The sequence below is a fragment of the Salmo trutta genome, chromosome 18 (assembly GCF_901001165.1).
Source record: "Salmo trutta chromosome 18, fSalTru1.1, whole genome shotgun sequence".
Taxonomy (NCBI): Eukaryota; Metazoa; Chordata; class Actinopteri; order Salmoniformes; family Salmonidae; genus Salmo; species Salmo trutta.
In genome coordinates this window covers 2,176,218-2,198,396 of record NC_042974.1, presented here as the reverse complement: position 1 = coordinate 2,198,396, position 22,179 = coordinate 2,176,218, and the positions used below count along the sequence as shown (strand labels likewise).

The window sequence follows — 22,179 nt, the reverse complement described above, 5'->3', positions numbered from 1 at the left end:
TTAACTCAACAACAGCATGGAAGATGTTCTGTTGGAGGACATAGAGTTAACTCAACAACATCATGGAAGATGTTCTGTTGGAGGACATAGAGTTAACTCAACAACATCATGGAAGATGTTCTGTTGGTGGAAATAGTCAGAGTTAACTCAACAACATCATGGAAGATGTTCTGTTGGAGGACATAGAGTTAACTCAACAACATCATGGAAGATGTTCTGTTGGAGGAAATAGAGTTAACTCAACAACATCATGGAAGATGTTCTGTTGGAGGAAATAGAGTTAACTCAACAACATCATGGAAGATGTTCTGTTGGAGGAAATAGAGTTAACTCAACAACATCATGGAAGATGTTCTGTTGGAGGACATAGAGTTAACTCAACAACATCATGGAAGATGTTCTGTTGGAGGACATAGAGTTAACTCAACAACATCATGGAAGATGTTCTGTTGGAGGAAATAGAGTTAACTCAACAACATCATGGAAGATGTTCTGTTGGAGGAAATAGAGTTAACTCAACAACATCATGGAAGATGTTCTGTTGGAGGAAATAGAGTTAACTCAACAACAGCATGGAAGATGTTCTGTTGGAGGACATAGAGTTAACTCAACAACAGCATGGAAGATGTTCTGTTGGAGGACATAGAGTTAACTCAACAACATCATGGAAGATGTTCTGTTGGTGGACATAGTCAGAGTTAACTCAACAACATCATGGAAGATGTTCTGTTGGAGGAAATAGAGTTAACTCAACAACATCATGGAAGATGTTCTGTTGGAGGACATAGAGTTAACTCAACAACAGCATGGAAGATGTTCTGTTGGAGGAAATAGAGTTAACTCAACAACATCATGGAAGATGTTCTGTTGGAGGAAATAGAGTTAACTCAACAACATCATGGAAGATGTTCTGTTGGAGGAAATAGAGTTAACTCAACAACAGCATGGAAGATGTTCTGTTGGTGGAAATAGTCAGTTAACTCAACAACATCATGGAAGATGTTCTGTTGGAGGACATAGAGTTAACTCAACAACATCATGGAAGATGTTCTGTTGGTGGACATAGTCAGAGTTAACTCAACAACAGCATGGAAGATGTTCTGTTGGAGGAAATAGAGTTAACTCAACAACATCATGGAAGATGTTCTGTTGGAGGACATAGAGTTAACTCAACAACATCATGGAAGATGTTCTGTTGGAGGACATAGTCAGAGTTAACTCAACAACAGCATGGAAGATGTTCTGTTGGAGGAAATAGAGTTAACTCAACAACATCATGGAAGATGTTCTGTTGGAGGACATAGAGTTAACTCAACAACATCATGGAAGATGTTCTGTTGGAGGACATAGTCAGAGTTAACTCAACAACAGCATGGAAGATGTTCTGTTGGAGGAAATAGAGTTAACTCAACAACATCATGGAAGATGTTCTGTTGGAGGAAATAGAGTTAACTCAACAACATCATGGAAGATGTTCTGTTGGAGGACATAGAGTTAACTCAACAACATCATGGAAGATGTTCTGTTGGAGGAAATAGAGTTAACTCAACAACATCATGGAAGATGTTCTGTTGGAGGACATAGAGTTAACTCAACAACATCATGGAAGATGTTCTGTTGGAGGAAATAGTCAAGGTTAACACCAATGTTTCAGATATCACCACATTTCTGTTGAAAAACACAATTAAATAATGATTGTTGCTTAATCACACACACACACACACACACACACACACACACACACACACACACACACACACACACACACACACACACACACACACACACACACACACACCATACCTGAGCTTCATCTGCATAAATTGGTATGTCATGGAATGGAGAGACGTATTTTCCCTCAGTATTTCCTGTGTAGAGAGGCAGTGATGAATGCACAGTATATCAGAAACATACTACTGTACTAATACATTACAGTCACTTCAAACCACCTGATTATTAATGAACAGTAATGTGGGGGACTTACGCCAACATGGAAGTCGTCGACTCACATACGGACATACTGTAGATGCCTATACTGTAGCACGAGAGCCATACTGTAGTATGTACATGTCAAGCTGTATAGCTACCACCACTAAGCTAGTTCACTACGTACCAAGCTAGACACAGCTACAGTCTAATGTCTTTAGCTCTACACTATACAGTGATGTATTTAAAGAGCTGGTCACTCACTGAAAAACACCCTGTAGTCCAGTGTGTTGGGCTTGCCCCTCTCCTCGATGGTGAAGCTCATGTCTACTGCCTTATTTTGTCCAGTCTGCTCCTTGGTACTGCTGCTAGTGGGCGTATTTCCTGTACTACCTGTAGGAGTAGACAATGGGAAGCCCATCTCCTCGTCATGCAGGTTAACTAGTAGGTTAAGACCGTAGGTTGGAGCGGGAGGGAGTGTGTGCAGGAGGCATGTGCACGTCTTAAGGCCATGGCAGGGGTTGGTGACGTCAGGCTTGATCTGTGTGTGTGTCTCTGTGTGTGTGTGTGTGTGTCTCTGTGTGTGTGTGTGTCTGTGTGTGTGTGTGTGCGTGTATGTGTCTCTGTGTGTGTGTGTGTGTGTGTGTGTGTCTCTGTGTGTGTGTGTGCGTGTGTGTACGCGTGTGTGTGTGCGTGTGTGTACGCGTGTGTGTGTGCGCGTGTGTATGTGTATGTGTGTGTGTCTCTGGTGTCCCTGTGCGTGTGTGTGTGTGTGTGTGTGTGTGTGTGTGTGTGTGTGTGACAACAGAAGGGGTGGGGGGGGGCAAGTCTACAAGGCTCTGTGTTAGTCGGCGAACAAGGAACTACCTTCAATGTTACAATAACTGCACAGTTAAATATAGCACAGTACGTGGGTGAATTTAGACTTTGAGAAAGCTATAATTGGTCCTTGGTAGCCTAACCTAATCCCTTTGCTGTATAGTCCTACCGCTTCCTTGTAAATCCCTGATCCCTACTGCTGTATAAGACAACTACATCAGAGGCTAGTCAAAATACAACACATTACTGTCCTTGTTGGTAAGTGTTTTGATGCCCAGTTCCCTCCATAATGTAATAGACATACAATATAACAGCGTTAGCTGGCCTAAATGTCAGGGCTTTCTGAGTTCCTCTTCATTCCAACTAAAACAGATGGAGCTGACTGGTGGTTAGAGTTCGACCAGTCTTATGTCCATGGCATGACCTTTCACCACCTGTGTAAGTCCCAAATGGCACCCTATTCCCTAAATAGTGCACTGCTTTTGACCAGAGACCTATGGTGTTTAGGGCAATCTTACAGATTGTAATTGCAAATAAAATAAATATCATACACTTATTCATGCTCTGAAAACAGATAATAACCTAGTCTTCATGCTCTGAAAACAGATAATAACCTAGTCTTCATGCTCTGAAAACAGATAATAACCTAGTCTTCATGCTCTGAAAACAGATATTAACCTGGTCTTCATGCTCTGAAAACAGATAATAACCTGGTCTTCATGCTCTGAAAACAGATAATAACCTGGTCTTCATGCTCTGAAAACAGATAATAACCTAGTCTTCATGCTCTGAAAACAGATAATAACCTAGTCTTCATGCTCTGAAAACAGACAATAATCTGGTCTTCATGCTCTGAAAACAGATAATAACCTAGTCTTCATGCTCTGAAAACAGATAATAACCTGGTCTTCATGCTCTGAAAACAGACAATAACCTGGTCTTCATGCTCTGAAAACAGATAATAACCTGGTATTCATGCTCTGAAAACAGACAAAAACCTGGTATTCATGCTCTGAAAACAGATAATAACCTAGTCTTCATGCTCTGAAAACAGACAATAACCTGGTCTTCATGCTCTGAAAACAGATAATAACCTAGTCTTCATGCTCTGAAAACAGATAATAACCTAGTCTTCATGCTCTGAAAACAGACAATAACCTAGTTTTCATGCACAGAATTTGTTATGCAGTTATCTACCTATCTGGTGGGCTATCTGGTCTCAACTCCTTACCTTGAATTTGGCCTTGGTTCATCATCCCTCTTATGAAAGTCTCCAACTTTAATATAATATATATTATAATATATATATATATTTCCACACAACGGGGTACTGTAACAACCAATCAAACTATATAGACTACATTTAGCAAGCAAATTAATCCAAGGAGCTGATCAAATACAATTTGGAATAATAATATTTATTGAGTGTTTTCTAAATGAGTAAAGTAAGTCCATTCACAGGGACATGTGAAGCTCCAAAGTGGGTGACGCCACTGAACTCAGACTGCTTGATTTAGTTGTCATCTACACTAGGAGGGACAGCACATCTCTCCAGTTATGCTGATTGGTTGAAGATTATTTAAAAAAAGACGTAGCACCTAATTGCCATTCCTTTGATGATGAAAACACTGAGGCCCATTGTTAATAAGGACTATGTACTCGGTGTAGCTCTTGGTGCACTCTGGGAAGGCTACTGAAAAGTGTAAACAGCAACATCTGTGAACTGAGCCCAACTCAAATGCACTTTCAGTAATGGCAGCAACTACAGTAGGCTCACGTGTTCTGTTCTGGACAGGCCTCAAGTTTGATAGTTCCCATACAGCAAACATGATGGGGGAAAATATGTCATGAAATAGAGGACAAACAATTGAATCTCTGAAGAATCAAAAGCAACTAATTGTACTATTGAAAAAGTCTGAAGGCACAGCATGCAATCTTCATTGTCTCTAGGTGTGGATAAAATGTCCATCTTAGAAGACGACAAGGTCTTAGTTGTCTGTTGTAGTTTGAATTTCAAATGTTTGAGGAAATTGTTGAATGGCAGTTAACAAGTTGTTGTCCAAAGGATTTGACTTCAAGTTGATACACTTCAGAGCTGGCATGGCCTGCAACTTTTCCATGGGGACTTCTGTGGGAGAGATGAGGAGAAGACACATTTTTAGACATTTGAGAAAGAGCCAATGAATGTTCACAAGAGCCTAAAGGCGTCATTATGGCTGGTTCCTGATTCTCCACACTTCTCCCACTTCTCTGCACTTGCTCACTTTCTCTCACGGATTAAACAACGGTATTAACTGCCTCCGGCCAATTGTAACACCAATCCAACGGTATTGTCACGGTTGTCGTCGGTGAAGGAGGACCAAAACGCAGCAGGTATGTGTATGCTCATCTCGACGTTTTAATAAATACAAAATGAACACCAAAATAACAAACAGAAATAACGATCGACAAAACAGTCTGGCAAAGCATAAGGCTAAACACAGAACAATCTCCCACCAATACACAGACAAACACACCCAACTAATATAGGACTTCCAATCAAAGGCAACACCACACAGCTGCCTTCAATTGGAAGTCCACCCCATTAACTCAACATAGAAACAGATAATCTAGACTAAACATAGAATTACATAAACAAGGAACAGTGCCCAAAAACCCCGGAATACATAAATCAAATGCCCTTTAGAAAAAACACCACCCCTAACCACATAAAACAAATACCCTCTGCCACGTCCTGACCAAACTACAATACCAATTAACCCTTATACTGGCCAGGACGTGACAGGTATTATCTCCCTCCATACAATTCTAACACCAATCCAATGGTATTAACTGCCTCCAGCCAATTCTAACACCAATCCAACGGTATTAACTCCCTTCAGTCAATTGTAACACCAATCCAACGGTATTAACTTCCTCCAGCCAATTGTAACACCAATCCAACGGTATTAACTTCCTCCAGCCAATTGTAACACCAATCCAATGCATTTAAATCCTTGGAAGAAGGGTAGAGAATGGGAATGAAGCACTGACTCCATCTTACCAGTGATGTCATTTCCTTCCAGGTTGATTCGTTCCAGTGACTGGATGTCCGTCAGTCTCTCAGGGAAGACAGACAACTTGTTGTTGGCCAAGTTGATGCTGGTCAGATGTTGCAGATCCCCAACTACATCTGGCAGTTTAGTGATTACATTGCCGTGCAAATCCAGTTCTGAAAAGGTATTGGAAAATACTGCTAAATCACTAGCTAACTTACCTGAATATTCCTTGCACAGATTCAATACATTCAGTCAAATATTTGTCGATTACTGCTATATTAGGCTAGTCTGGTCCCAGATCTGTTTGTGCTCTTGCCTACTCCATTCTGTTATTGCCAAGCCAATGACAATTCCGTAAGGTGCTGGCAAGTGAACAGAAACAGACTAGCCACCAGAATAGTGTTAGGCTGCTATACTGGCCCCAGGCTTGTGTAAGGCTGCTATACTGGCCCCAGGCTAGTGTAAGGCTGCTATACTGGCCCCAAGCTAGTGTTAGGCTGCTATACTGGCCCCATGCTAGTGTTAGGCTGCTATACTGGCCCGAGGCTAGTGTTAGGCTGCTATACTGGCCCCAGGCTAGTGTTAGGCTGCTATACTGGCCCCAGGCTAGTGTTAGGCTGCTATACTGGCCCCAGGCTAGTGTTAGGCTGCTATACTGGCCCCAGGCTAGTGTTAGGCTGCTATACTGGCCCCAGGCTAGTGTTAGGCTGCTATACTGGCCCCAGGCTAGTGTTAGGCTGCTATGCTGGCCACCAGGCTAGTGTTAGGCTGCTATACTGGCCCCAGGCTAGTGTGAACTGCTATACTGGCCCCGAGCTAATGTTAGGCTGCTATAGTGGCCCCGGGCTAGTGTGAGCTGCTATACTGGCCATAGGCTAGTGTTAGGCTGCTATACAAAGATGCGTGCTACCTTAAAGATAAAAACTTTAAAGCTATCAATCTGATATCTTGTGATAGTGTTATATAAAAGGCCCCTCCACTAAAACATGTTAAGTTAGGGGGGGGGGGGAGTATGCATGCATAGCTACCTCTCAATTGAGTGAAGGTTTTGAAGAATTTGCTAGTAACTCCCTTCATCTCATTGTCAGCCAACGTGATGATGTGTATCTTCTCTGCAACGCTGTTGAGGACCCTGAATACACCATCTGGGAAACTGATCAGTTTGCAGTTTGACAGATCTAAAGAAATAAAGGAGAACAATTAGGAATGGCCATGGTTACATCTCAAATGGCACCCTATTCCCTATTTAGTGCACTACTTTTGACCAGGGCCCATAGGGCTCTGTTCAAAAGTAGTGTACTACATAGGGAATAGGGTGGTATTTGGGATGTAGTTATGAGAAAGCATGGCTTAGAGCTGAAGAAGATTAGTGTTATATTGAAGAGGTTATTTCAATATAACTTTACAGTCATACCTCCAATCATTGTTCAAATCTAACGTCACTGCAACCCTCTGGTTCTTATGTCAAATATGCAATTAAGTTCACAAGAATATAATGGATTCCCATAGTCAGGCTGAGAGGACAACATAATATCATCCTGGAAGTAGAGCTTTTGGTAACACATTACTGTCATCTGCTGGCCGAAAGTAGTAAGACTCAACATACTGGATGTACTAGTAGATCAGGGATCATCAACTACATTCAACTGCAGGCTGATTTCTCCTGGAGCGGATGGTCGGGGGGCCGGAACATAATTACAAATAGTTTGTAGACTGCTAACTGACCGCAAGAAGCCTAAACAGATATAATGTTTGACTAAAACATAATCATTTCGAACCTTGCTTACATTTGTAAACGATCGCATGTCTCTCTATTATGTGTTGGAATACTTGGAAACAGATTTCTTCAATTAAAATCACTTGGAGTTGATTTACTGCTGTTTTTACAGTCTTTTATGACCAACAATGAAAATTTGACAAAATATTATAATATACAGTACCAGTCAAAGGTTTGGACACACCTACTCATTCAAGGTTTTTTCTTTATTTGTACTATTTTCTACATTGTAGAATAATAGTTAAGACATCACAACTATGAAATAACACATATGGAATCATGTAGTAACCAAAAAAAAGTGTTAAACAAGCATTCCTCATGAAGATGGTTGAGAGAATGCCAAGAGTGTTCAAAGCTGTCGTCAAGGCAAAGTGTGGCTACTTTGAAGAAACTAACATCTAAAATATATTTGAATTTGTTTAACACTTCGTTGGTTGCTACATGATTCCATATGTGTAATTTCATAGTTTTGATGTATTCACTATTATTCTATAATGTAGAAAATAGCAAAAAATAAAGAAAAACCCTTGAATGAGTAGGTGTATTTTTTACTATTTTCTACATTGTAGAATAATAATGTAACGCGGGTCGTCTAAAGGGGACCAAGGCGCAGCGTGTAGAGTGCTCATATTTACTTTATTAATGAAACACGGAGCAAAAACAACAAAACGACCACCAACAGTTCCATCAGGTAACATACAAAACGGAAAACAACTACCCACAAAAACCCAGGAAGAAAAACCCCTACTTAAATATGATCTCCAATCAGAGGCAACGAGGACCAGCTGCCTCCAATTGGAGATCAACCCCAGACAACCCCAACATAGAAATAGAAAAACTAGAACTAAACATAGAAATAGAACACATAGAAAAACACAAAACACCCCCTGTCACGCCCTGATCTACTCTACTATAGAAAATGACATCTAGGTCAGGACGTGACAAATAACAAAGACATCAATTAAATCAGAGGATTTAATTAACTTACCCAGAGTATCTTTCTCTTCTTCCACTGTTGCATTGACCCTCCGGGCAACATTGGCCACAGCCTCTGCCATTATACTCGGTCTACGAATCTCACCTGGGGTAGAGATGGGAGAAGTCGTTGTAATACTTCAGATAAACATTTTCAAACCAGACATTTTCAAGTGAATTTTCTTTGGCATATTAAAATATTATTCATTCATTCATCAGGTTAACAAGGTTGTTTTCATGCAATTTGGTAATTAGCTATTTTCAATATGTTACCAGGTCATGCATACTAAGATTGCTAGTTGCAATTTTGTGTCAAGGATCCTTCCTCTATTGTACAGTACATTAGAATGTTACAATGCATCTTGTTCAATATGTCAGCCACTGCTGCAACATTGTGTCCTCTTCACACAAGCTCACACGGAATCACATGAATAACTTCATCACCTGTCCCACGTCCAGTTATAGGCGAGCTACAACAGTTAGTTAGCTATTAAAGCGAGTTTAATTCGTAGTAATAGCTCAATTGCTAGTTTCCTAATGTAGCCTACTCATAATTCCACAAACGACGTCCGGGTGGAGATCTGTATAATAGATTGTACAATAGAATCAGCAGATACTGTATGACGGGAAGTGGATCAACTTACCCTTAAACTTTAACTGTGGTTGACAGCTGGAAATGTTAGCAAGTCAGGTCAAGACTCCGTCCAATCAAATCCATTCATTTTCAAACTACCACCGTCAAATTTGGCGAGAGAGTATTTTTAGCCAAAGAGGATACGCTGAACTAAAGTCGATCGATGCACTTTTCAGATGGCCTGTTCCGACGTTATTGTTAAAATCAGTTTTTGTGCGTAATTTGAGTTTAAAGACACTATTTTAGCCTCTTGTATTTATATTGCTTCTACAGTACAAGCTACCGTATTGACGAGAGTCAAAGGCGCACAAGGAAGTTTCAGAGAGAGAACTGCGAAGGACTACAGATGTAAATTCTGCCCATGTGTTACGCAGGATTGATCTGTATAAATATCAGGCTGTAACGGGTGTCAGGTTGTATCAAGTTGTGTCATCACAGTGTACAGTGTCTCAGCACTAATAGCACATATACGACTAGATGAACTGATTGTTGAGTTAGAACAGTATAAACATGGAAGTTCAGAGTTTGACCTACCTTAGGATCCTGGTTAGGATTTAGCCCGCTGTGTAATGACAGAGTTGTCCTGCCACAGCCACTATTCTGGAAAAACCCTGATTGGTCAACTATTCAGTGTTCTTTGTCAATGGAGCTGAAGACAATGGGCATGTATTGAAACGTACTCTCTGTTCATTCAACATTAAATCAGTCATGCTGAATAGGATGGCAGGTGAATGAGGCCAGAAGATGCTGTTAGTGAATGTACTTTTTTTTCAAAATGTCCTTGTTGCACGTTCTCACCAGTTACACATGAGTTATTACCTAGTACTTGATATCTGATTTAGTTATTGAGAAGTAGGCTATTTATAGTCAGAAAAATGTATTTATATTCCTGAAGTTTTGTGTATTTATTGGTGATTTTGAGAAGGGGAAAAAAAGAGTTTTCGATCATTGGAAAAACTGAAATTCCATCCACCTTTGTTTATTTTGTGTCAGGAATTATTAGATTTTTTTGTGCCCCACTTGTCAGTCTAATAATACTGTGGTCGTTTCAGGTAAATATGCCAACAATCCAGCATGGTGCATCACTCAACTCAGAGAACTCCAGAACCCATAGAATTAGAATGAATGAATATTCACAACTGAGTTCACAACAGGTCATTCTAGTGAATGTACATATCGTGTTTTTTATAGACAAGAGTCATAAGCACATGTTATGTTACTAATGAATGAATAACATGACAAATATTACCTACAAAATACATACACTTTAATCAGCTAATAAAATATTTTTACAATAAACATATTTATGATGAAATCCTCCTAAAACAGAGAGAGGAATAAATTAACATAAATACCCAAGCTTTATTTTATTATTATTTACAATAAATATAATGTCCATGTTCTGTTACACCCAGTAGGTGTATACTATAGTATAAACAGTGCTTAAATGGTGAACAACACCATTTCCTATGACTTATAATGAAATGGCAGGTCCGCTTACTGATTCCTAAAATCAGTAACATAAAATAAGTCACATTCTGAGAGAAATCCATACTGTATATATATCTAGGCTTTCTAAACATACAGGACATCTGCCATACTGCTTGAGGAGTGCACAGTCACAATAATCAAAGAACTAACACTTAAGTGTTTTCTTATTGTTTTCAACCATCTGATACAGACTCTTGGATAATAGTTCTGTCAGTGAAATGCCACTCTAAAGTTTCCGGAACCCTCTGTTGTGTGTTTCCGTAGGAGATGAGTGGTAGTCTCAATCTCAAGCAGTTGTGAGAAGACGACCCCAGGATTTGCTCCGGTCGTTTCTTTACTGAAGGTCAGGTTAAATCCTGTGACAGAGGCTACAGGCAGCCACATTCATCCACAACCATATCTTCGTGATGGCGAAGCAGCATTTCTCCATTCTCATAATACAGCATGCTTAGAGGACTCATCTTGGTGGGGGCGCAGCACACAGAGGGAACCCGCTCAGGGTGGTAGTGTTTTAGGAGACTCTAGAGGAAAAACAAGTGTCAAGAAGCAATCTGTGAGCAAAAAAATGGCCAAACAACTTCAAATAGGTATGAAGCATTGCTATAGTATCTAGCAATGGTAACATAATCAAGGAGCTTTGTACCGTTAAGATACATTTGAAAACAGTAAAGATACATTTGAAAACAGTAAAGATACATTTGAAAACAGTAAAGATACATTTGAAAACAGTAAAGATACATTTGAAAACAGTAAAGATACATTTGAAAACAGTAAAGATACATTTGAAAACAGTAAAGATACATCTGAAAACAGTATATTCTATGACACATTTTGGAAAATCCCGTAGAAACACATTGAAACGTACCTGCATGTAAGCATGATTTGTTGGGTTCAAGTCTTCTCCCAAAGGACTTGGACAGATCCCCTCACATCGATAGGCATTATACTTCTTTGGGAAGACAATCCAGGACCCCCAGCCTATCTGATTGAAGTCTACATGCATATCAACTCTTCGACAGAGAGACAGGTCAATCTCATTGTTTCCGCTGGACACCTCTGGACCTCTCATGTCCGGTGGATCCCTCTGGCCTGAGTGGCCCCTTTTTTTCTTGTGTCTCTTCGGCCTGCGGATCTTCTTGGGCTCGGTGGTGGACAGGAACTTGGACTGTTCGGCCGTGTGGAGGAGGCTAGCCTTGGCCTGGGAGCCCTCCTCTGACCCTGTATGAGAGAATACAACCAGCAAGGCTCTGTCGCTCACACACGGACCCTGCCATGTTTTAGACCCAGCCAACTGGACAGGACTCTGCCGTGTTTTAGACCCAGCCAACTGGACAGGGTTCTGCCGTGTTTTAGACCCAGCCAACTGGACAGGACTCTGCCGTGTTTTAGACCCAGCCAACTGGACAGGGTTCTGCTGTCTTGTAGACCCAGCCAACTGGACAGGGTTGGGGAAGAACACATCTCTCTTTGTCTTGTTTGGTGATCTCCTCTTCATTGAGCTCCTGGAAACCTGTTCCTGGCCGAGCCAGTTCAACAGCGGATCAGTGAGGTTGTACACCTTCCAGTGCCGAGAGGAGTTAATCACAGAGGAGACAGAGAGATATCCCACCAGCTGGTGTTCCTGGCAGATCTCCTGTGTCTGCCTGCACGGGTAGTCGTGGTGATGGTAGATCTCCACGGTAATGTTGGAAGCCCTCGTCGCCCGGGGAAACCTGAACCTGAGCTCCGCTGCTTGGATCCGGTCGTCGGCCAATAACGTGGTCAGGTCAAAGGTTGCAGTCCAGCGTCGGGATCTGTGGAATAAACCTATTGGAAAGAAGAAAAAGAAGAAAAAAAACAGATTTTTCAACATTTGTACTGACTAATTTGAACATTATCATCTGGTCTGATCTCATGTCAACTAAGTACTTCACATACATGTCTATTAGACAAACATACAGCCAAGTTATCCATCTGGACCACCATACAATGTTAAGTACTTTAAGATTAGGCCTATATAGAAATATAATCAAATATCAGTTATTATGTCACCCACCTTTTTCAAACCCTTTAATGGTCTACTAAAGGTAAAATAGATTATAATAATTCATGTTAAATGTTTTTACTGGTAAAAAGAGCTTTTAAACAACCATCGAGCTGATGAATAAACTGTTAATTTAGGAGGAATACCCAAATTCTATTCAATCCTGGACAGCAATTCACGCAGAATATTTAGCATATTGTTTCTGGTTTACATCTAAGTAGTCTGAATGAGACATGCTTGTATTCTAAAAACAATATTGTTTTAATATTTTTAAAGAAATGCAATTTTAGATCTTGGTAAAGCATGTTTGCAAATAGAAATTCCAACCATGTTTTTCAATGTAACTAGGCAACTAGCTTGTGGATGAATCTACCATCGGCTGGGGTCAACAGCAACATGTGTGAATTAGGACATGAATTGTGATGCAAAGAAGAACAAGACATTGGAGGTGTGGTACATAATTCATCAAGAAGATTAAAGACTATTGTACTATTGTTCAAATCTAATGTATTGTTGCAATTGATAGTCTATTTGTTGATTAAAGGTACTGTACCAAAACATCTTCATTCCTTTATGGGTCTGTTTTGCTCAGATCTGATGTCTGGGGAAATAAAACTATGAAGTTTAAGGATAACACAACGACAACGACAGGACGACGAGGCTAGGACTAATCCACTCAAAGTAAACACCGGATCGAAACCAATCAATTTAACACGTCCTTAGCTCGGCTTCCGCATATCCTCCATTCAAACAAATAGTTAACAACTATAACACCTAGCAGTGATGTTAAATTAGATTTAGTGGTGTTGGGAGCGGAGCGGTCCGTGGAACATGTAGGGTACAGGTTGTTAAAATCCCGCTCTGACCCGAGATGTGGGTCTCGGTCATCACTTTAATCTAATCAAGTGAAGTGTGAAAAGAACTGAGGAGACTTGTTGATTTGAGTTAACAACAGATTTGAATAGGCATGTCTGGCAACATTTCTAATCAACATCTCCCATTTAAAGAAAAAAAGAGGTTTGCTTTGAGAATTAGGCTGAAAACCAGCCTTTTCACACGCTGATCCTTGTACGGTTATTCAGGCCGACAAAACTGAATGTGGATTGGAGCGCTTTGAGATCGTCTGGCGGAGAGATTTGACAGCCACTGTGGTGCGCAAACATAGCAAGAACATGATCTAACTTTTTTTGAAGAATAAAAATAATGCAAACAAAACATAGCGCAAAACAAAATGTAATTTACTAGGCTTAGAGGAGGCTAGGCAATAGGCCATAAACTATTATAAAAGGCCGTAAACAGGATATTTATTATTATTTTCTCCTGTGTTAAACTAAATTCTGGCAGGCAGTATGGGCTACATGTCAAGAATATAGCCTATATGCCCTACTAAACGAATGAATAAATATGCCTATAGGCTATTATACTATAACAAATGTCATCTTACTTTTTGCCATCACACTCTTGACTGTGTCTGCTTGTTTTGCGATGCTCTTCTCCATTACGTCTATAGGCCGAGTGAGATTAGATTTGTAATTCCGGTAAAGGTGCATCATATACTTCGGTGCCAGGTGATGGTATCCAGGTGGACGGTGGTCTATAGCAAAGCGTCGTGATGTCCCGTGATAAACTCCATCTCTAGATTTGTGAATTCCTTGAGTCAGCAGTATGAGCAGAGAGACATATAGTGCTACACCTAGAACGCCCAATGAACGCATGCTGGTCAAATTGGATGACAGATTATTCTATGGGTTGAGATAAACGTGGCTTTTTATACCCCTCCCGCACCACGCATATTTAACAAGTAGCCGCGAACATTAAAGGAAATTGACATGCGTCTTCAAGGCTTGTGGCAAGGCAGGTCATCATCCATTCACTTGTTAATGAGATGCCCAAGCCAATGACTGGATGACGTGTGTTTAGAACGACCAGTGAGCAAAGGTTCCCAGTAGCACCTTTCTCATCAATAGCTCTTTCAAATGTCCCCTGGTTTTATCAGCCTTCAGCTACGTTCACTTTCCATATGAAATATATTCATTCCAATCAATCAGTTAGGCTATAGATTAGGGTTAAGGGTTTTAATTTGACAAACCTATACATTCTGCTTTCTGAAAACGAAGAGCAAGCTGGTTATGACAAAAGATTACTATTCATTCTATGGACATAAGCCTATATAGTCTTTCTCACAAATGTTTTTCATAGTATTTCTGGGGCTTATCCACAAAGCATCTCAGAGTTATGAGTTCTGATCTAGAATCGGGGCCGTATCCACAAAGCATCTCAGAGTTATGAGTTCTGATCTAGAATCAGGGCCGTATCCACAAAGCATCTCAGAGTTATGAGTTCTGATCTAGAATCGGGGCCCGTATGCACAACGCATCTCAGAGTTATGAGTTCTGATCTAGAATCGGGGCCGTATCCACAAAGCATCTCAGAGTTATGAGTTCTGATCTAGAATCGGGGCCCGTATCCACAACGCATCTCAGAGTTATGAGTTCTGATCTAGAATCGGGGCCCGTATCCACAAAGCATCTCAGAGTTATGAGTTCTGATCTAGAATCTGTCTATATAATCTTATTTATTATGATATAAAAGTTTAGGCATGTAGTTCTTCAGTTTAGGCATGTAGACTTTTAATAGGTTCGAGGGGCAATGTTATTGTAATACCATTAATAGCATGATATCAATAGGCCTGTGTGGGCAAATACAATTCTGTCTTTTTGTGTTTTATTATAGACTATTATAAATATTGCGCTCTGCGTCTCGGCGTGAAAAGAACAGTGGATTGAACGCTCAACGGACAAAAACCATTCCTCTTAGTGCGCATGCCCAGCCCCTGCTTTTATTCAGATAGTGGAAATCCTTTCCTCCGACAATCTGCGAGAAAGGACCGTATAGGTAGACAAATACGTGGAAGAAACTATCCCTGAAATAAAACACAAACCGCTGCTTTAAATCACGTTTCTTACGTTTATTGAAACATCCGACTAATGAGTGATTTTTGGAGCATACACGGTTCTTCCGAGTGAAATGGTGAGTACATTTTTACAGTCCTGTCTCGTTTCCCGTGTCCACGCGCACATTGGTAGGCTAAACTGTAAAACATCCGTATTCGAGTTTGTGTTTATGTGGATATGTTAGCCAAATGTGAGGTGTGTGTACTCATGTCGGTACGCGCGGTCAGTGCACGACCACGTTGCATCAAACAAAATCAAATGTGGTCTAAAGTTGCAGTTTGTGGCATGTGGTTGGCTTGGCCGCCCTCCCTCCATGCCTCCTCCAGTCTCCTTCGATAGGCTATTGTATGTCGACCCAGTCATGTCTGATGTAGCCCCAAAATGGTTTAAATTGTTCCAGTAAACTTGTTTGAAGTACCAACCTATCATTCATTGTCCATGGCGGCTGGGGGGTGGAATGCATACAGATGGGGACGCTGTTCATTGGCTAATAGGTGTGTAATATTCAAATGATAACTCTTCGGTGGACTAAATGATTATTGGGGCTTTTACACTTTCAGTAGACCTGTTCAGGTGTTTAACACCTCTTAGGTCCGTTACTGTGCTACAAATACAGTTCAGTATTTAGCGATTAGTTTGTTAGACTAAGTTTATGTAAATAGAGCAGGTGATTTGGACGGCAATTGAAATGTCCTTTACGTTTGATGTCCCTTTTAAACCCCCATTTAAACCCCCCGTTTAAACCTAATGGAGTGATTTGCCAAGCTCTCGAATTAGACACATCAAATAAAGCAAGATGTTGTTTAATGTTCGTTACTCTGCATAGACACAGAGACTAGGCGCTACATTTTTAATCTTGTCAAACTCCAAATGAAAAGTGATTATGAAGATCAATCAAGCCATTACAACATATCGATACTGTTGTTGACACCGCCCTGCTCCTCCCCTTCCTTTAATCAAAAATAATGGAGCCACATAGAGAGAGAGAAATGGCGTCTTTCTGTAGGCATTAACTCCGCCATGGTTCTTTGGACAAAGCCTATGGGGGAAAATTAATGGCGTTTTTGGCCGAAAATAAGGTCTGTGGTAAACACAGGTTTAGGAGATCTCATACTTTTAAATTTTTTTATATGAGATCATCTTCATCAGCTTACGTCACTTTTTAGTGATTTAAAAAAAAAATGTATGTAATTATTTTTTTTTTTAAACCCACAAAGGCTTCATAATTAAAATGTCATGTTAACTGACTGATTATCTCATAGAACGAAACGTATACAATCTCCTAAACCTGTGTTAACCTCAGAACTTAATTTCAGAATTTATTCCAAAAACCCTTTTCTTTCCCCATAAATATTTCCCATAGGGATGGCTGAACGAACCAGACGTAACTCATTTCCAGGTTTTAGGACTACAAGCTGTTGACCTCTATTGACCAGACAAAACAAAAAGCGAGCCAAGTTGGACCTGACCAACTACTATAGGGCTCTTGTTGGTAGTCAAGAGACTATTCCCCAGGCTTCCTCTCTGATGGAACCCTATTCCCAATATACATTTACATTTACATTTAAGTCATTTAGCAGACGCTCTTATCCAGAGCGACTTACAAATTGGTGCATTCACCTATAATATCCAGTAGAACAAACACTTTACAATAGTGCATCTAAATCCTTTAAAGGGGGCGGGGGGTTAGAAGGATTACTTTATCCTATCCCAGGTATTCCTTAAAGAGGTGGGGTTTCAGGTGTCTCCGGAAGGTGGTGATTGACTCCGCTGTCCTGGCATCGTGAGGGAGATTGTTCCACCATTGGGGTGCCAGAGCGGCGAACAGTTTTGACTGGGCTGAGCGGGAACTGTGCTTCCTCAGAGGTAGGGAGGCGAGCAGGCCAGAGGTGGATGAACGCAGTGCCCTTGTTTGGGTGTAGGGCCTGATCAGAGCCTGAAGGTACGGAGGTGCCGTTCCCCTCACAGCTCCGTAGGCAAGCACCATGATCTTGTAGCGGATGCGAGCTTCAACTGGAAGCCAGTGGAGAGAGCGGAGGAGCGGGGTGACGTGAGAGAACTTGGGAAGGTTGAACACCAGACGGGCTGCGGCGTTCTGGATGAGTTGTAGGGGTTTGATGGCACAGGCAGGGAGCCCAGCCAACAGCGAGTTGCAGTAATCCAGACGGGAGATGACAAGTGCCTGGATTAGGACCTGCGCCGCTTCCTGTGTGAGGCAGGGTCGTACTCTGCGAATGTTGTAGAGCATGAACCTACAGGATCGGGTCACCGCCTTGATGTTAGTGGAGAACGACAGGGTGTTGTCCAGGATCACGCCAAGGTTCTTAGCACTCTGGGAGGAGGACACAAGGGAGTTGTCAACCGTGATGGCGAGATCATGGAACGGGCAGTCCTTCCCCGGGAGGAAGAGCAGCTCCGTCTTGCCGAGGTTCAGCTTGAGGTGGTGATCCGTCATCCACACTGATATGTCTGCCAGACATGCAGAGATGCGATTCGCCACCTGGTTGTCAGAAGGGGGAAAGGAGAAGATTAATTGTGTGTCGTCTGCATAGCAATGATAGGAGAGACCGTGTGAGGATATGACAGAGCCAAGTGACTTGGTGTATAGCGAGAATAGGAGAGGGCCTAGAACAGAGCCCTGGGGGACACCAGTGGTGAGAGCACGTGGTGCGGAGACAGCTTCTCGCCACGCCACCTGGTAGGAGCGACCTGTCAGGTAGGACGCAATCCAAGCGTGGGCCGCGCCGGAGATGCCCAGCTCGGAGAGGGTGGAGAGGAGGATCTGATGGTTCACAGTATCAAAGGCAGCAGATAGGTCTAGAAGGATGAGAGCAGAGGAGAGAGAGTTAGCTTTAGCAGTGCGGAGAGCCTCCGTGACACAGAGAAGAGCAGTCTCAGTTGAATGCCCAGTCTTGAAACCTGACTGATTTGGATCAAGAAGGTCATTCTGAGAGAGATAACAAGAGAGAAGGCCAAGGACGGCACGTTCAAGAGTTTTGGAGAGAAAAGAAAGAAGGGATACTGGTCTGTAGTTGTTGACATCGGAGGGATCGAGTGTAGGTTTTTTCAGAAGGGGTGCAACTCTCGCTCTCTTGAAGACGGAAGGGACGTAGCCAGCGGTCAAGGATGAGTTGATGAGCGAGGTGAGGTAGGGGAGAAGGTCTCCGGAAATGGTCTGGAGAAGAGAGGAGGGGATAGGGTCGAGTGGGCAGGTTGTTGGGCGGCCGGCCGTCACAAGACGCGAGATTTCATCTGGAGAGAGAGGGGAGAAAGAGGTCAAAGCACAGGGTAGGGCAGTGTGAGCAGGACCAGCGGTGTCGCTTGACTTAGCAAACGAGGATCGGATGTCGTCAACCTTCTTTTCAAAATGGTTGACGAAGTCATCCGCAGTGAGGGAGGAGGGGGGGGAGGGGGAGGAGGATTCAGGAGGGAGGAGAAGGTAGCAAAAAGCTTCCTAGGGTTAGAGGCAGATGCTTGGAATTTAGAGTGGTAGAAAGTGGCTTTAGCAGCAGAGACAGAAGAGGAAAATGTAGAGAGGAGGGAGTGAAAGGATGCGAGGTCCGCAGGGAGGCGAGTTTTCCTCCATTTCCGCTCGGCTGCCCGGAGCCCTGTTCTGTGAGCTCGCAGTGAGTCGTCGAGCCACGGAGCAGGAGGGGAGGACCGAGCCGGCCTGGAGGATAGGGGACAGAGAAAATCAAAGGATGCAGAGAGGGAGGAGAGGAGGGTTGAGGAGGCAAAATCAGGAGATAGGTTGGAGAAGGTTTGAGCAGAGGGAAGAGATGATAGGATGGAAGATGAGAGAGTAGCAGGAGAGAGAGAGCGAAGGTTGGGACGGCGCAATACCATCCGAGTAGGGGCAGAGTGAGAAGTTTTTGATGAGAGCGAGAGGGAAAAGGATACAAGGTAGTGGTCGGAGACTTGGAGAGGAGTTGCAATGAGATTAGTGGAAGAACAGCATCTAGTGAAGATGAGGTCAAGCGTATTGCCTGCCTTGTGAGTAGGGGGGGAAGGTGAGAGGGTGAGGTCAAAAGAGGAGAGGAGTGGAAAGAAGGAGGCAGAGAGGAATGAGTCGAAGGTAGACGTGGGGAGGTTAAAGTCACCCAGAACTGTGAGAGGTGAGCCATCCTCAGGGAAGGAACTTATCAAGGCGTCAAGCTCATTGATGAACTCTCCAAGGGAACCTGGAGGGCGATAAATGATGAGGATGTTAAGCTTGAAAGGGCTGGTAACTGTGACAGCATGGAATTCAAATGAGGAGATAGACAGATGGGTCAGGGGAGAAAGAGAGAATGTCCACTTGGGAGAGATGAGGATTCCAGTGCCACCACCCCGCTGGCTCGATGCTCTAGGGGTATGCGAGTGCAAAACATTAGGAACAACTACGTTTTCCATGACATAGACTGACCAGGTGAATCCAGGTGAAAGCTATGATCCCTTATTGATGTCACCTGTTAAATCCACTTCAATCAGTGTAGATGAAGGAGAGGAGACAAGTTAAAGAATGATTTTTAAGCCTGGAGAACATTGCGTGTGTGTGCCATTCAGAGGGTGAATGGGCAAGATAAAAAATGTACGTGCCTTTGAACGGGGTTTGGTAGTAGGTGCCAGGAGCACCAGTTCGAGTGTGTCAAGAACTGCAACGCTGCTGGGTTTTTCACGCTCAGCAGTTTCCTGTGTTTATCAAGAATGGTCCACCACCCAAAGGACATCCAGCCAACTTAACACAACTGTGGGAAGCAATGGAGTCAACGTGGGCCAGCATCCCTGTGGATGCCCCAACGAATTGAGGCTGTTCTGAGGGCAAAAGGGTGCAACTCAAAATTAGGAAGGTGTTCCTAATGTTGGTAAACGTAATGTAAATGTAAACTGTGTGTGTGTGTATATAGTGCACTATATAGGGAATAGGGTGCCATTTGAACCTAGTGTTCCTCTATGTACTGGTACACGAACAGGCATTTGATGCACTTAAGGGTCCTCTAATCTCCAATGATTTTAAAAGCACATAATGTATTCCCTGCCGTCAATCACATTTAATTGTAGATGATTTGTTGTGGCACCTTGTTAAAGATCTCATTATTAAGTGTAAGTAGGTGACTCATCGTAGGTGCTTGGAATTATTCCATGTTGTGGCGGTTCTATAGTCAAGCTCTGTCTTGTATAAGAATATGGTGTTAAGTAATAATATACATTTATGCCATTTTAGCAGATGATTTTTCCCTGAGAAAAAGTAGGTTAGTTCTCTCCTGATGTTTTCTGTGTCATTTTTAATTATTTTAGGGCTGTCTCTGAATAAAAACAAACAAACAAAAAAATACCATTGTACTCAACCGATAGTTGATTGGTCGAAATGTGCATTCGGAAAGTATTCAGACCCCTCAACCTTTTCCACATTTTGTTACGTTACAGCCTTATTCTAAAATGGATTACATCAGTTTTTTTCAATCTACACACAATACCCCATAATGACAAAGCAAAAACAGGTTTTTAGGATTATTTTGCAAATGTATAAGTATTCAGACCCTTTACTCAGTCCTTTTGTTGAAGCACCTTTGGCTGTGAATCTTCTTGGGTATGACGCTACAAGCTTGGCACACCTGTTTTCGGGGAGTTTCTCCCATTCTTCTCTGCAGATCCTCTCAAGCTCTATCAGGTTGGATGGGGAGTGTTGCTGCACAGCTATTTTCAGGTCTCTCCAGAGGTGTTCGATCGGGTCCAAGTCCGGGCTCTGGCTGTGCCACTCAAGGACATTCAGAGACTTGTCCCGAAGCCACTCCTGCATTGTCTTGTCTGTGTGCTTAGGGTCGTTGTCCTGTTGGAAGGTGAACCTTCGCCCCAGTCTGTGGTCCTGAGTGCTCTGGAACAGATTTTCATCAAGGATCTCTCTGTACTTTGCTCTGTTCATCTTTCCCTCAATCCTGACTAGTCTCTCAGTCCCTGCAGCTGAAAAACATCACCACAGCATGATGCCTCCATGCTCTATGCTTCACCTTAGGGATGGTGGCAGGTTTCCTCCAGAGGTGACGCTTGGCATTCAGGCCAAAGAGTTCAATCTTGGTTTCATCAGACCAGAGAATCTTGTTTCTCATGATCTGAGAGTCTTTAGGTGCCTTTTGGCAAACTCAAAGCAGGCTGCCGTGTGCCTTTTACTGAGGAGTGGAAGAGTCTCGGTGGTTCCAAACTTCTTCTATTTAAGAATAATGGAGGTCACTATGTTCTTGGGGACCTTCAATGCTGCAGAAATGTTTTGGTACCCTTCCCCAGATCTGTGCCTCGACACAATCATGTCTCGGGGCTCTGCAGACAATTCCTTCGACCTCATGGCTTGGTTTTTGCTCTGACATGCACTGTCAACTTTGGTACCTTTTATATAGACAGGTGTGTGTGTGTGTGTGTGTGTGTGTGCCTTTCCAAATCATGTCCAATCAATTGAATTTACCACAGGTGGACTCCAATCAAGTTGTAGAACATAAATGGAAACAGAATGCACCCAAGCTCAATTTCAAGTCTCATAGCAACGGGTCTGAATATTTATGTAAGGTATT

At 42.4% G+C, this 22,179-nt stretch overlaps 4 protein-coding genes across 9 annotated transcripts in view; 1 reads left to right on the top strand and 3 right to left on the bottom strand.

Moving 5' to 3' along the window:
* Window positions 1-2,402, bottom strand: part of ppa1a (inorganic pyrophosphatase 1a) — a 10,422-nt gene extending 8,020 nt beyond the window's left edge. Inside the window, exons 1-2 of the mRNA XM_029697505.1 lie at window positions 2,191-2,402; window positions 1,804-1,868 (exon numbers count right to left, since the gene is read on the bottom strand). Of these exons, the coding sequence (XP_029553365.1) occupies window positions 1,804-1,868; window positions 2,191-2,347 (222 nt within the window). The 5' untranslated portion in view covers window positions 2,348-2,402. The remainder of the gene's footprint in view (window positions 1-1,803; window positions 1,869-2,190) is intronic.
* A 1,745-nt stretch (window positions 2,403-4,147) lies between these two features.
* Window positions 4,148-9,725, bottom strand: lrrc20 (leucine rich repeat containing 20). Of its 5 annotated transcripts, none has more exons than XM_029697500.1 (5): window positions 9,084-9,122; window positions 8,549-8,641; window positions 6,812-6,961; window positions 5,789-5,956; window positions 4,148-4,873 (listed from the first exon to the last, which is right to left on the bottom strand). In XM_029697500.1, exons 1-5 carry the CDS (start codon window positions 9,085-9,087, stop codon window positions 4,734-4,736), a joined length of 555 nt encoding a protein of 184 aa, XP_029553360.1. In that variant the 5' UTR covers window positions 9,088-9,122; the 3' UTR covers window positions 4,148-4,733. The 5 variants fall into 5 exon arrangements, with proteins under 5 accessions (XP_029553360.1, XP_029553364.1, XP_029553361.1 ...); XM_029697504.1 differs by lacking the exon at window positions 9,084-9,122 and adding an exon at window positions 9,704-9,725 and having other exon boundaries at window positions 4,329-4,873; XM_029697501.1 differs by lacking the exon at window positions 9,084-9,122 and adding an exon at window positions 9,180-9,481 and having other exon boundaries at window positions 4,329-4,873.
* Window positions 9,726-10,729: 1,004 nt separating this feature from the next.
* On the bottom strand, window positions 10,730-14,398 carry ndr2 (nodal-related 2). Its single transcript, XM_029697498.1, has 3 exons — window positions 14,128-14,398; window positions 11,526-12,466; window positions 10,730-11,181 (listed from the first exon to the last, which is right to left on the bottom strand). Exons 1-3 carry the CDS (start codon window positions 14,396-14,398, stop codon window positions 11,029-11,031), a joined length of 1,365 nt encoding a protein of 454 aa, XP_029553358.1. The 3' UTR covers window positions 10,730-11,028.
* A 1,074-nt stretch (window positions 14,399-15,472) lies between these two features.
* The window catches only part of pald1a (phosphatase domain containing paladin 1a), a 133,707-nt gene continuing 127,000 nt past the window's right edge, over window positions 15,473-22,179 (top strand). Inside the window, exon 1 of one of the 2 annotated variants that reach the window (XM_029697496.1) lies at window positions 15,473-15,713. The gene's annotated coding sequence lies outside the window, so the exon portion shown is untranslated. The remainder of the gene's footprint in view (window positions 15,714-22,179) is intronic. The other variant, XM_029697495.1, reaches the window with a different exon arrangement.